The 15,870-nt window shown below is 45.9% G+C and overlaps 1 protein-coding gene across 8 annotated transcripts in view; it reads right to left on the reverse strand.

Moving 5' to 3' along the window:
* The window catches only part of LOC139555278 (protein 4.1-like), a 125,952-nt gene that overhangs the window by 21,839 nt on the left and 88,243 nt on the right, over nt 1-15,870 (reverse strand). For 6 of the 8 annotated variants that reach the window (XM_071368956.1, XM_071368951.1, XM_071368955.1 and 3 more), the window contains 4 exons: nt 11,231-11,359; nt 10,819-10,932; nt 5,429-5,509; nt 1,262-1,398 (listed from right to left, as the gene is read on the reverse strand). In XM_071368956.1, the coding sequence (XP_071225057.1) occupies nt 1,300-1,398; nt 5,429-5,509; nt 10,819-10,932; nt 11,231-11,359 (423 nt within the window). In that variant the 3' untranslated portion in view covers nt 1,262-1,299. The remainder of the gene's footprint in view (nt 1-1,261; nt 1,399-5,428; nt 5,510-10,818; nt 10,933-11,230; nt 11,360-15,870) is intronic. The other 2 variants (XM_071368957.1, XM_071368948.1) reach the window with 1 other exon arrangement.

The raw sequence follows: 15,870 nt of genomic DNA on the forward strand, positions 1-15,870 counted from the left end.
CTACTGACCTGGTCATAGGAGAGGTGAGCCTGGGGTTAATCTGGGGTTAGGGGTACTACTGACCTGGTTATAGGAGAGGTGAGCCTGGGGTTAATCTGGGGTTAGGGGTACTACTGACCTGGTTATAGGAGAGGTGACCCTGGGGTTAATCTGGGGTTAGGGGTACTACTGACCTGGTTATAGGTGAGCTGAGCCTGGGGTTAATCTGGGGTTAGGGGTACTACTGACCTGGTTATAGGAGAGGTGAGCCTGGGGTTAATCTGGGGTTAATCTGGTGTTAGGGGTACTACTGACCTGGTCATAGGAGAGGTGAACTTGGGGTTAATCTGGGGTTAGGGGTACTACTGACCTGGTCATAGGAGAGGTGAGCCTGGGGTTAATCTGGGATTAGGGGTACTACTGACCTGGTTATAGGAGAGGTGAGCCTGGGGTTAATCTGGGGTTAGGGGTACTACTGACCTGGTTATAGGAGAGGTGAGCCTGGGGTTAATCTGGGGTTAGGGGTACTACTGACCTGGTTATAGGTGAGATGAGCCTGGGGTTAATCTGGGGTTAGGGGTACTACTGACCTGGTTATAGGTGAGGTGAGCCTGGGGTTAATCTGGGGTTAATCTGGGGTTAGGGGTACTACTGACCTGGTTATAGGAGAGGTGAGCCTGGGGTTAATCTGGGGTTAGGGGTACTACTGACCTGGTTATAGGAGAGGTGAGCCTGGGGTTAATCTGGGGTTAGGGGTACTACTGACCTGGTTATAGGAGAGGTGAGCCTGGGGTTAATCTGGGGTTAGGGGTACTACTGACCTGGTTATAGGAGAGGTGAGCCTGGGGTTAATCTGGGGTTAGGGGTACTACTGACCTGGTTATAGGAGAGGTGAGCCTGGGGTTAATCTGGGGTTAGGGGTACTACTGACCTGGTCATAGGAGAGCTGAGGCTGGGGTTAATCTGGGGTTAGGGGTACTACTGACCTGGTTATAGGTGAGGTGAGCCTGGGGTTAATCTGGGGTTAGGGGTACTACTGACCTGGTTATAGGTGAGGTGAGCCTGGGGTTAATCTGGGGTTAATCTGGGGTTAGGGGTACTACTGACCTGGTTATAGGAGAGCTGAGTTGACCCTGGGGTTAATCTGGGGCTAGGGGTACTACTGACCTGGTTATAGGAGAGCTGAGTTGACCCTGGGGTTAATCTGGGGTTAGGGGTACTACTGACCTGGTTATAGGAGAGTTGAGCCTGGGGTTAATCTGGGGTTAGGGGTACTACTGACCTGGTTATAGGAGAGGTGAGCCTGGGGTTAATCTGGGGTTAATCTGGGGTGATCTCTGTTTCCTGGTGCACCACCACTTTGGTCACAGACATGTCCGGGTGCTGCTCCTTCGCCTCCTTGATGGCCTGGGCCAGAGCCTGAGACGATGGAATTCACACACACACACACACACACACACACGCACACGCACACGCACAAACACACGGGAAGGTTCAATACATTGAGATTGATGGCACTAATAAAAAGGCCATACATACATTAAACACAATCACCCCACAGGCAAATACAGTCGCTAAAACCCACACGACTGCAAGAGCTGGAGATGTTCATTACCCAAGCAAACACTCAAAGGGGTTGGAGATGTTCATTACCCAAGCAAACACTCAAAGGGGTTGGAGATGTTCATTACCCAAGCAAACACTCAAAGGGGTTGGAGATGTTCATTACCCAAGCAAACACTCAAAGGGGTTGGAGATGTTCATTACCCAAGCAAACACTCAAAGGGGTTGGAGATGTTCATTACCCAAGCAAACACTCAAAGGGGTTGGAGATGTTCATTACCCAAGCAAACACTCAAAGGGGTTGGAGATGTTCATTACCCAAGCAAACACTCAAAGGGGTTGGAGATGTTCATTACCCAAGCAAACACTCAAAGGGGTACTACATTCGGAACAAGCCGGCGTTTAGTTCACATCAACAACCAAGCTCTTTTCTCATTTTTTTTTATTTGATTTGCTCCACTAATACAGAGGACTGAAATGTTCGATTCTGTGTAATAGATCTAAACCAGATGTGTCACGCCCTGGCCTTAGTATTCTTTGTTTTCTTTATTATTTTAGTTAGGTCAGGGTGTGACATGGGGTATGTTTGTGTTTTGGGTGTTTATTATGGTAAAGGGGGTGTTGGTTTTAGTGTATGGGTTTGTGTTGAGTGTATGTGTCTAGGATTGTCTATGGTTGAGTGTAGGTGTTTAGGAAAGTCTATGGTTGCCTGATTTGGTTCTCAATCAGAGACAGCTGGTTATTGTTGTCTCTGATTGGGAGCCATATTTAAGGTAGCCATAGGCTTTAGGTGTTTGTGGGTAATTGTCTATGTTGAACGTTTGTAGCCTGTGTGTGTGCACTACGTTTATAGCTTCACGGTCGTTTGTTGTTCTGTATAGTTTGTAATAGTGTTTCGTTTCATGTTCATCTTCGTAGTAAAATAAAAGAAGATGGCTTATTTTCCACATGCTGTGTTTTGGTCCGTCTCTCCTCCACACGATCGTGACAGAATTACCCACCAACGGACCAAGCAGCGTGACAAGCGGCAACAGGAGCAAGGCATCAAGGATTCTTGGACATGGGAGGAGATATTGGAAGGAAAGGGACCTTGGGCACAACCGGGAGAATATCGCCTCCCTCGTGAAGAGCTGGAGGCAGCGAAAGCCGAGAGGAGGCGATATGAGGAGGCAGCACGGAGGCAAGGCTGGAAGCCCGTGAGTACTACCCAAAAATTTCTTGGGGGGGGGGCTAGGAGGTAGTGGGCCGAGGGCAGGTAGGAGACCTGCGCCCACTTCCCAGGCTAACCGTGGAGAGCGGGAGTACGGGCGGACACCGTGTTACGCAGTAGAGCGCATGGTGTCTCCTGTACGTGTGCATAGCCCGGTGCGGGTTATTCCACCTCCCTGCACAGGTAGGGCTAGATTGGGCATTGAGCCAGGTGTCATGAGGCCGGCTCAACGCGTCTGGTCTCCAGTGCGTCTTCTCGGGCCGGCATTCATGGCACCAGCCTTACGCATGGTGTCCCCGGTTCGCCTACATAGCCCGGTGCGGGTTATTCCACCTCCCCGCACTGGGCGGGCGACGGGGAGCATTCAACCAGGTAAGGTTGGGCAGGCTCAATGCTCCAGGGAGCCAGTACGCCTGCACGGTCAGGTATTTCCGGCGCTACCTCCCCGCCCCAGCCCAGTACCACCAGTGCCTACACCACGCACCAGGCTTCCAGTGTGTCTCCAGAGCCCTGTTCCTCCTCCACGCACTCGTCCATAGGTGCGTGTCTCCAGCCCATTACCACCAGTGCCTACGCCACGCACCAAGCCTCCTGTGCGTCTGCAGAGTCCTGTGCATCCTGTTGCTGCTCCCCGCACTAGCCTTGAAGTGCGTGTCCCCAGCCCGGTACCACCAGTGCCGGCACCACGCACTAGGCCTAATGTGCGTATCCAGGGTCCAGTATGCCCTGTTCCTTCTCCCCGCACTAGCCTGAAGGTGCGTGTCCTTAGCCCGGTGCCTCCAGTTCCGGCACCACGCACCAGGTCTACAGTGCGCCTTATCCGGCCAGAGCCATCCGTCTCTCCAGCGCCATCTGAGCCATCCGTCTCCCCAGCGCCATCTGAGCCATCCGTCTCCCCAGCGCCATCTGAGCCATCCGTCTCCCCAGCGCCATCTGAGCCATCCGTCTCCCCAGCGCCATCTGAGCCATCCGTCTCCCCAGCGCCATCTGAGCCATCCGTCTCCCCCGCGCCATCTGAGCCATCCGTCTGCCCAGTGCCATTAGAGCCGCCCGTCTGTCCCGAGCCGTCAGAGCCGATCGTCAGTCAGGAGCCGCTAGAGCCATTCGTCAGTCAGGATCTGCCAGAGCCGCCAACCAGACAGGATCTGCCAGAGCCGCCAACCAGACAGGATCTGCCAGAGCCGCCAACCAGACAGGATCTGCCAGAGCCGCCAACCAGACTGGATCTGCCAGAGCCGCCAACCAGACAGGATCTGCCAGAGCCGCCAACCAGACAGGATCTGCCAGAGCCGTCAGCCAGCCATGAGCGTCCAGAGCCGTCAGCCAGCCATGAGCGTCCAGAGCCGTCAGCCAGCCATGAGCGTCCAGAGCCGTCAGCCAGCCATGAGCGTCCAGAGCCGTCAGCCAGCCATGAGCGTCCAGAGCCGTCAGCCAGCCATGAGCGTCCAGAGCCGCCAGCCAGCCATGAGCGTCCAGAGCCGCCAGCCAGCCATGAGCGTCCAGAGCCGCCAGCCAGCCATGAGCGTCCAGAGCCGCCAGCCAGCCATGAGCGTCCAGAGCCGTCAGCCAGCCATGAGCGTCCAGAGCCGTCAGCCAGCCATGAGCGTCCAGAGCCGTCAGCCAGCCATGAGCGTCCAGAGCCGTCAGCCAGCCATGAGCAGCCAGATCCGTCAGCCAGCCATGAGCAGCCAGATCCGTCAGCCAGCCATGAGCCGTACAGCCAGGATCCGCCAGAGCCGTCCAGCCAGGATCCGTTCCTCAGTCCGGAGCTGCCCCTTAGTCCGGTGCCGTCCCTTAGTCCGGTGCCGTCCCTTAGTCCGGTGCCGCCCCTTAGTCCGGTGCCGCCCCTTAGTCCGGTGCTGCCCCTTAGTCCGGTGCTGCCCCTTAGTCCGGTGCTGCCCCTTAGTCCGGTGCTGCCCCTTAATCCAGTGGGGTTAATGTGGAGGGTGGCCATTTGGAGGAGGCTACGTAAGCGGGTAGTGACTATGGTGGGGTGGGGACCACGACCAGTGCCGGAGCCGCCGCCGTGGACGGACGCCCACCCAGACCCTCCCCTAGACTATGTGCTGGTGCGCCCGGAGTTCGCACCTTAAGGGGGGGGTTATGTCACGCCCTGGCCTTAGTATTCTTTGTTTTCTTTATTATTTTAGTTAGGTCAGGGTGTGACATGGGGTATGTTTGTGTTTTGGGTGTTTATTATGGTAAAGGGGGTGTTGGTTTTAGTGTATGGGTTTGTGTTGAGTGTATGTGTCTAGGATTGTCTATGGTTGAGTGTAGGTGTTTAGGAAAGTCTATGGTTGCCTGATTTGGTTCTCAATCAGAGACAGCTGGTTATTGTTGTCTCTGATTGGGAGCCATATTTAAGGTAGCCATAGGCTTTAGGTGTTTGTGGGTAATTGTCTATGTTGAACGTTTGTAGCCTGTGTGTGTGCACTACGTTTATAGCTTCACGGTCGTTTGTTGTTCTGTATAGTTTGTAATAGTGTTTCGTTTCATGTTCATCTTCGTAGTAAAATAAAAGAAGATGGCTTATTTTCCACATGCTGCGTTTTGGTCCGTCTCTCCTCCACACGATCGTGACAAGATGAAAAATATATTGTTACTCCACTGAGGTGGTTTCTAACGGAATACATAGTGAGCCAGCTAGCACAGAGCCGGGGGCTAGACTTCCCCCACCTTGTCGTGATCAATCTCTGTGTCTCCAGTTATAACAATCCTCTTCTCAATGCGAGTCTCTGAGATCCCTCCTTTCACAGTCTGAAAGAGAGAGACAAAAAAAGAGATTGTTAAAAAAGGACCAGGAGAAGAAAGAGAAAGAGAGAGAGAGAGAGAGAGAGAGAGAAAAAAAGTTCACAAGGCATTAATGTTCAGACTGCATGATCAAAGGGCAGATTTGACCTGACAACATACTGTGAGAGATACTGTATAGAGAGAGAGCAGCTTTAACCTGACAACATACTGCTAGAGAGATACTGTATAGAGAGAGAGCAGCTTTAACCTGACAACATACTGCTAGAGAGATACTGTATAGAGAGAGAGCAGCTTTAACCTGACAACATACTGCTAGAGAGATACTGTATAGAGAGAGAGCAGCTTTAACCTGACAACATACTGCTAGAGAGATACTGTATAGAGAGAGCAGCTTTAACCTGACAACATACTGTGAGAGAGATACTGTATAGAGAGAGAGCAGCTTTAACCTGACAACATACTGATAGAGAGATACTGTATAGAGAGAGAGCAGCTTTAACCTGACATACTGTTAGATAGATACTGTATAGAGAGAGAGCAGCTTTAACCTGACAACATACTGCTAGAGAGATACTGTATAGAGAGAGAGCAGCTTTAACCTGACAACATACTGCTAGAGAGATACTGTATAGAGAGAGAGCAGCTTTAACCTGACAACATATTGTGAGAGAGATACTGTATAGAGAGAGAGCAGCTTTAACCTGACAACATACTGTGAGAGATACTGTATAGAGAGAGAGCAGCTTTAACCTGACAACATACTGTGAGAGAGATACTGTATAGAGAGAGAGCAGCTTTAACCTGACAACATACTGATAGAGAGATACTGTATAGAGAGAGAGCAGCTTTAACCTGACAACATACTGTTAGATAGATACTGTATAGAGAGAGAGCAGCTTTAAGCTTTAACCTGACAACATACTGCTAGAGAGATACTGTATAGAGAGAGAGCAGCTTTAACCTGACAACATACTGTTAGAGAGATACTGTATAGAGAGAGAGCAGCTTTAACCTGACAACATACTGCTAGAGAGATACTGTATAGAGAGAGAGCAGCTTTAACCTGACAACATACTACTAGAGAGATACTGTATAGAGAGCGAGCAGCTTTAACCTGACAACATACAGCTAGAGAGATACTGTATAGAGAGAGAGCAGCTTTAACCTGACAACATACTGTTAGATAGATACTGTATAGAGAGAGAGCAGCTTTAACCTGACAACATACTGCTAGAGAGATACTGTATAGAGAGAGAGCAGCTTTAACCTGACAGCATACTGCTAGAGAGATACTGTATATAGAGAGAGCAGCTTTAACCTGACAACATACTGCTAGATAGATACTGTATAGAGAGAGAGCAGCTTTGACCTGACAACATACTGTTAGATAGATACTGTATAGAGAGAGAGCAGCTTTAACCTGACAACATACTGTTAGATAGATACTGTATAGAGAGAGAGCAGCTTTGACCTGACAACATACTGTTAGATAGATACTGTATAGAGAGAGCAGCTTTGACCTGACAACATACTGTTAGAGATACTGTAGAGAGAGAGAGCAGCTTTGACCTGACAACATACTGTTAGATAGATACTGTATAGAGAGAGAGCAGCTTTGACCTGACAACATACTGTTAGAGATACTGTAGAGAGAGAGAGCAGCTTTGACCTGACAACATACTGTTAGATAGATACTGTATAGAGAGAGAGCAGCTTTGACCTGACAACATACTGTTAGAGATACTGTATAGAGAGAGAGCAGCTTTGACCTGACAACATACTGTTAGAGATACTGTATAGAGAGAGAGCAGCTTTAACCTGACAACATACTGTTAGAGAGATACTGTATAGAGAGCGAGCAGCTTTAACCTGACAACATACTGTTAGATAGATACTGTATAGAGAGAGAGCAGCTTTAACCTGACAACATACTGTTAGATAGATACTGTATAGAGAGAGAGCAGCTTTAACCTGACAACATACTGTTAGATAGATACTGTATAGAGAGAGAGCAGCTTTGACCCGACAACAAGGTCTGCTGAGCGCACACTTGAAAAATTATGTGTAACTTCTGGTGTGTTTACTGTGAACACTGAGGTTGTACCTGCTTTACAGTTATAACATTGGCCAAGTAGGCTGCTGTCGCTATTTGATCATAATGTAGACCTACATTGTTGTTAACTAGTAAATAGTAGCCTACAGCAACGTGTGTTTAAATAATTTTTAACTTGTTAACAATTTCTGCTAGCTAGTTTTAGCTACCATGTGGGTTTTAGCTTGCTTGCGCCTGCTAACTGAGGAGTGTTAATTCACCTGTTTCCATACATGTTTCATTTAAAACATTTATCTTACAAAGGAGTTGTTTAATCTGACTGCTTAACTATCTGTATATGGAATTGTATTCAGGTGTTTTTTACTAATTATTTTCTCATCATTACAGGAAAATGCCACGGGCACTATCTGATGTGTGGAGACATTTCACTGCAGCTAATGTAGAAGGAAAAGCTGTGTACATTTGCAAATACTGTGCCAAATCATATGAGAAGAATGCAACAAAGATCCAGAATCATCTGGCCAAGTGCATAAAGTTCCCTCAGCGCTCACAACAAGCAACCGCTAACAAAAGTCCCTCTACTTCTATTCAAGGTGAAAATCATGAATCAGACACCTTATCTATAGCAACAGCTCATGGTCCTCCTGGAATCAGAAGTTTTTTTGACTCAATGGAGGAACGTAGTCAGAGAAATGCCGATGAATGTCTTGCTCAAGCTGTGTATGCAACTGGTTCACCTCTGATGCTCACAGGCAATGTGTATTGGAAGAGATTTCTGAATGTTCCTCGCCCAGCATACACCCCTCCAACCAGACATGCTTTATCTACTCATTTGCTGTTTGCAGAGTTCAACAGAGTTCAAGTGAAGGTCAAGTAAATCATAGAGAAAGCAGACTGTATTGCAATCATCTCTAATGGGTAGTTGAATGTTCATGGGCAAGGAATAATTAACTACATCTCCACCCCTCAACCAGTATTCTACAAGAGCACAGACACAAGGGACAACAGACACACCGGTCTCTACATGGCAGATGAGCTGAAGGCAGTCATCCATGACCTTGGACCACATAAGGTATTTGCACTGGTGACAGACAATGCTGCAAACATGAAGGCTGCTTGGTCTAAAGTGGAGGAGTCCTACCCTCACATCACACCCATTGGCAGTGCTGCTCATGCATTGAATCTGCTCCTCCAGACCATCATGGCACTGAAGACAATGGATACACTCTACAAGAGAGCCAAGGAAATGGTTAGGTATGTGAAGGGTCATCAAGTTATAGCAGCAATCTACCTCACCAAGCAAAGTGAGAAGAATAAGAGCACCACATTGAAGCTGCCCAGCAACACCAGTTGGGGTGGTGTTGTCATCATGTTTTGACGGTCTCCTGGAGGGGAAGGAGTCTCTCCAAGAAATGGCCATATCACAGTCTGCCGATATGGACAGCCACATCAAGAAGATTGTCCTGGATGATGTATTTTGGGAGAGAGGGGTAAGCAGCCTGAAACTCCCGAATGCCATCCTGTCTGATGTTCAGACTTGCAGATGTAAGAGAAGAAATCCGTACTGCCCTGCCCACTTCACTGTTGCTCCAAGCAGAGGAAACTGCAGTTCTGAAACACATAAAAAAGCATGAAGACTTCTGCCTGAAGCCCATACACGCCGCAGCGTACATGTTGAACCTCAAGTATGCTGGCAAGAGCATCCTGTCTGGTGCAGAGATCAACAAGGCCTATGGTGTCATCACTACCGTGTCTCGCCACCTAGGCCTGGATGAGGGCAAGGTTCTTGGCAGTCTGGTGAAGTACACTTCCAAGCAAGGGCTTTGGGATGGAGATGCAATATGGCAGTCGTGCCAACATATCTCATCAGCCACCTGGCGGACTTTGTGGATCTGAGGCTCTTTCCCCTGTTGTCTCCATTTAATTAAAGTTCAAATCGTAACTAAATTGTTTTTTATTTCTATTGGAAGGATTTAATAATTTGCAATTATGTCTACTTATAAGGTAAACGTTTTATGTTTCTGTCTCCATATGATATGGTAAATATATCCAATGTAAAAAACATCTACATTTAAATGGTATTAATATTAATTTGCATATATTTTCGTTAATTCCCATATATTCCCGTTAATTCCCACGGAAACTTTCCACCTCTGAATATTCCCCAAAATGTGCAACCCTATGGCTACCATAAAAAACAATGGAGAAATTGCATCCCATAACATTTTACCATCGAAATAGCTGTTCTATCATTCAGCCTACAGTAGCAGCCAACGTGTGGTGTTCAACGTAGGCCTACATTCCAGTAAACATGTAGGGATTGACATTAACCTGTTTACTTGTTCTTCAGACAAGGAGGTGACTGAAAATGTTGTGTTGTTTGATGCAAGAAACCACTTTACAAAATACAATTCATTATTATACCCATACCATTACTACAGAGAATCAAACAAATTATGATTTTGTGCTCTTGTAGGAAGTAATCACTCCTCCATTAATGATTAGCTATAACGGGGCTAATAACTCACTTGCCAGCAACATACCACCCTGCATACCACTGCTGGCTTGCTTCTGAAGCTAAGCAGGGTTGGTCCTGGTCAGTCCCTGGATGGGAGACCAGATGCTGCTGGAAGTGGTGTTGGAGGGCCAGTAGGAGGCACTCTTTCCTCTGGTCTAAACAAAGATCCCAATGCCCCAGGGCAGTGATTGGGGACACTGCTCTGTGCAGGGTGCTGTCTTTCGGATGGGACGTTAAACGGGTGTCCTGACTCTCTGAGGTCATTAGAGATCCCATGGCACTTATTGTAAGAGTAGGGGTGTTAACCCCGGTGTCCTGGCTAAATTCCCAATCTGGCCCTCAACCATCACGGTCACCTAATAATCCCCAGTTTACAATTGGCTCATTCATCACCCTCCTCTCCCCTGTAACTATTCCCCAGGTCGTTGCTGCAAATGAGAACGTGTTAATAATGCATTGATTCGATCACAATTCCCACAGTAAAGGGAAACGTTGAGAGTGTTAACTAAAGGTGGAAAACTAGAAAGTTAAGTGAAGTTCAATGCTTCTCTGCGTGGGCTGATATTTCTTCTGTTGCGGCAGTCCTGCGCACGCGTGCAGCTTAGAGGGAACATTGGTCACGACTCAAAAGACACCTCAATTGGTGGTTCACGACGCAAAATACGTTCGGAATCCCTGTGCTAAGTTACTCAAATCTAAATCATCTAGCCAAACTGATCGTAGACCAGGAAGCTCAGGACGTACCTTGGTGATCTGAGTGGTGGTGGTTGTACTGACTGTCTCTGAGGTGATGGTCTGGGCACTCAGCAGCACTCCAGAGTCCCTCTCTGCCATGCTGTCTACGGGCTGAAGGAGACACTATGTTAACACAAGGGGGAGAAAAGGGGTTCATTTAGGATTACGTTATCTACCGGCTGGGATTAAGACAAAAAACAGGCTCATGTTCATTAGGCACCAAAAGGAAGAAAACACACTGAAATAGGACTTATCCAATATGAAATTGCTTGTTTTCATTTTCCGTTGCGAGACTTTTTAAAACGTTTTTTTCCCCCGTTGGGTACCCTTATGAATACGACCCAGTTCACTGTTAACACAAAGTCATTGGATTAATAAAGGGTTTTATTTAAAAACGACAATTTCTAACAATGCCTCTCACCTGCGCTGACTCGTAGGTAATGGTCTTGGTCTCAGTGTGCACGATGGGGACCTCCTTGTTATAGACGTCTCCTCGTAGGGAGTTAGACACGTCTGAGATGGTGATTGTCTGTGTTTTCACCACGTTAGACTGTGAGGAAAGAGGGAGAATACACACGGTGAATATTGAGTTTGTCCTATATATTATCTGCCTTCAGAAAGTGTTCCCACTCCTTCACTTTTTCAGCTTGAATGTAAAATGGATTGAGATGTCTCACTGGCCTACACACAATACCCCATAATGTCAAAGTGGAATTATGTTTTCAGAACTTTTTACAATTTAATAAAAAATGAAAAGCTGAAATGTCTTGAGTCAGTAAGTATTCAACCCCTTTGTTATGGCAACGCCTAAATAAGTTCAGGAGTAAAAATGTCCTTAACATGTCACATAATAAGTTGCATAGACTCATTCTGTGTGAAATAATAGTGTATAATACCTCATCTCTGTACCCCACACATAAAATTATCTGTAAGGTCACTCAGTCGAGCGGTGAATTTCAAACACAGATTCAACCACAAAGAGCAGGTAGGTTTTCCAATGCCTCGCAAAGAAGGACACCTATTGGTATATTGGTAAATCAACTACAAAAACAGACAATGAATATCCCTTTGAGCATAGGGAAGTTATTAATTACACTTGGATGGTGTATAAATACAACCAGTCACGACAAAGATACAGGTGTCCTTCCTAATGCAGTGTTGCCGGAGAGGAATGAAACCGCTCAGGTATTTCACCATGAGGCCAATGGAGACTTTAAAACAGTTACAGAGTTGAATGGCTGTGATAGGAGAAAACTGAGGATGGATCAACAGCATTGTAGTTACTACCTAATACTAACCTAAATGACAGAGTGGGAAAAGGGAAGCAGTGTTTGCAATAAGGCACAAAAGTAAAACTGAAAAGAATGTGGCAAATTAACTGTATGTCCTGAATACAAAGCGTTATGTTTGGGGAAAATCCAATACGACACGTCACTGAATACCACTCTTCATATTTTCAAGCATGGTGGATCTGCATCATGTTATGGGTATGCTTGTCATCGGCAAGGACTTGGGTGTCACGCCCTGGCCTTAGTATTCTTTGTTTTCTTTATTATTTTAGTTAGGTCAGGGTGTGACATGGGAAGTTTGTGTGTTTTGTCTAGTTTAGGGTGTGTGTATTGTTTAGGGGGGTTTGTATAGTGTATGGGGTTGTGTTCAGGAGAGAGGTCTAGGAAAGTCTATGGTTGCCTGGTTTGGTTCTCAATCAGAGACAGCTGGTTATTGTTGTCTCTGATTGGGAGCCATATTTAGGCAGCCATAGGCTTTAGGTGATTGTGGGAAATTGTCTATGTCTATGTTGCATGGTTTGCACTTAGTCGTTTATAGCTTCACGTTCGTCTATTTGTTGTTTTGTTTCGTTTTTTCTTCTTCTAAATAAAGAGAAGATGTATTTTTCACACGCTGCGCCTTGGTCCTCTCTCTCACCGCAAGACGATCGTGACATTGGGAGTTTTTTGGGGGGGGGATAAAAAGAAAAACAATACAGCTATAAGCACAGGCAAAATCCTAGAGGAAAATCTGGTTCTGTCTGCTTTCCATCAGACACTAGGAGATGAATTCACCCTTCAGCAGGACAATAATCTAAAACACAAGGCCAAATATACACTGGAGTTGCTTACCAAGACGACATTGAATGTTCCTGAGCGGCCTAGTTACAGTTTTGACTTAAATCGGCTGTCTAGCAATGATCAACAACCAACCTGACAGAGCTTGAAGAAATGCAAAAACAGTTCATGTGCAAATATTGTACAATCCAGGTATGGAAAGCTCTTAGAAACGTACCCAGAATGACTCACAGCTGTAATCGCTGCCAAAGGTGATTCTAACATGTATTGACTCAGGGGTGTGAATACTTATGTAAATTAAATATTTCTGTATTTCATTTTCAATATATTTGCAAAAAAAAAATCGAAACAAATATTTTCCTTTGTGATTATTGGGTATTGTGTGTGTAGATGGGTGAGAGAAAGAAAAAATAAATGTCATCCATTTTGAATTCAGGCTGTAAAACAACAAAATATGGAATAAGTGGAGGAGTATGAATACTTTCCGAAGGCCACTGTATCTAACTGCTTGTTTGATCTATCAGAACCCACTATACTACGGCATAACTACTATATGCAGCATACATACAGTGAATTAAATATGTTTTTCCTCTATACTGTATTCTCTCCCAACCCATCTATGTCTAAAATAGACCCACTATGACCTATGACCCATAAATACAGAACCCTCATAGTGTGAAGTACGGCCTGAAAATACTAGATAGATCATAGCATAGATATAAAATTCATACTATATGACTATCCCCTATTCACACTATGTGACTATTCCCTGTTTAAACTATGTGACTATTCCCTATTCACACTATGTGACTATCCCCTGTTTAAACTATGTGACTATCCCCTATTCACACTATGTGACTATCCCCTGTTCACACTATGTGACGATCCCCTGTTCACACTATGTGACGATCCCCTATTCACACTATGTGACGATCCCCTATTCACACTATGTGACTATCCTCTTGTCACACTATGTGACTATCCCCTATTCACAATATGTGACTATCCTCTTGTCACACTATGTGACTATCCCCTGTTTAAACTATGTGACTATCCCCTATTCACACTATGTGACTATCCTCTTGTCACACTATGTGACTATCCCCTATTCACACTATGTGACTATCCCCTATTCACACTATGTGACTATCCCCTGTTCACACTATGTGACTATCCCCTGTTCACACTATGTGACTATCCTCTTGTCACACTATGTGACTATCCCCTATTCACACTATGTGACTATCCCCTATTCACACTATGTGACTATCCCCTATTCACACTATGTGACTATCCCCTATTCACACTATGTGACTATCCCCTGTTCACACTATGTGACTATCCCCTGTTCACACTATGTGACTATACCCTGTTCACACTATGTGACTATCCCCTGTTTAAACTATGTGACTATCCCCTATTCACACTATGTGACTATCCCCTATTCACACTATGTGACTATCCCCTGTTCACACTATGTGACTATCCCCTGTTCACACTATGTGACTATCCTCTTGTCACACTATGTGACTATCCCCTGTTTAAACTATGTGACTATCCCCTATTCACACTATGTGACTATCCCCTGTTCACACTATGTGACTATCCCCTATTCACACTATGTGACTATCCCCTGTTCACACTATGTGACTATCCCCTATTCACAATATGTGACTATCCTCTTGTCACACTATGTGACTATCCCCTGTTTAAACTATGTGATTATCCCCTATTCACAATATGTGACTATCCTCTTGTCACACTATGTGACGATCCCCTGTTTAAACTATGTGACTATCCCCTGTTTAAACTATGTGACTATCCCCTATTCACAATATGTGACTATCCCCTATTCACACTATGTGACTATCCCCTGTTTAAACTATGTGACGATCCCCTATTCACACTACGTGACGATCCCCTATTCACACTACGTGACTATCCCCTGTTCACACTATGTGACTATCCCCTGTTTAAACTATGTGACGATCCCCTATTCACACTATGTGACTATCCCCTATTCACACTACGTGACTATCCCCTGTTCACACTATGTGACGATCCACTATTCACACTACGTGACTATCCCCTGTTCACACTATGTGACGATCCACTATTCACACGATGTGACTATCCCCTATTCACACTATGTGACTATCCCCTATTCACACTATGTGACTATCCCCTGTTCACACTATGTGACTATTCCCTGTTTAAACTATGTGACTATCCCCTATTCACACTATGTGACTATCCCCTGTTTAAACTATGTGACTGTCCCCTATTCACACTGTGACTATCCCCTATTCACACTATGTGACTATCCCCTATTCACACTATGTGACTATCCCCTATTCACACTACGTGACTATCCCCTATTCACACTACGTGACGATCCCCTATTCACACTACGTGACTATCCCCTATTCACACTATGTGACTATCCCCTATTCACACTATGTGACGATCCCATATTCATACTACGTGACTATCCCTTATTCATACTATGTGACTATCCCCTGTTCACACTATGTGACTATTCCCTGTTTAAACTATGTGACTATCCCCTATTCACACTATGTGACTATCCCCTGTTTAAACTATGTGACTATCCCCTATTCACACTACGTGACGATCCCCTATTCACACTACGTGACTATCCCCTATTCACACTATGTGACGATCCCCTATTCACACTATGTGACTATCCCCTATTCACACTATGTGACGATCCCCTATTCACACTACGTGACTATCCCCTATTCACACTATGTGACGATCCCCTATTCATACTACGTGACTATCCCTTATTCATACTACGTGACTATCCCATGTTCATACTATGTGACGATCCCCTATTCATACTACGTGACTATCCCATGTTCATACTACGTGACTATCCCCTGTCCCCCAGAGAGAGAGAGAGCTCCCCAGAGAGAGAGAGAGCTCCCCAGAGAGAGAGAGAGCTCCCCAGAGAGAGAGAGAGCTCCCCAGA

This window comes from Salvelinus alpinus, chromosome 26, assembly GCF_045679555.1.
Source record: "Salvelinus alpinus chromosome 26, SLU_Salpinus.1, whole genome shotgun sequence".
Classification (NCBI taxonomy): Eukaryota; Metazoa; Chordata; class Actinopteri; order Salmoniformes; family Salmonidae; genus Salvelinus; species Salvelinus alpinus.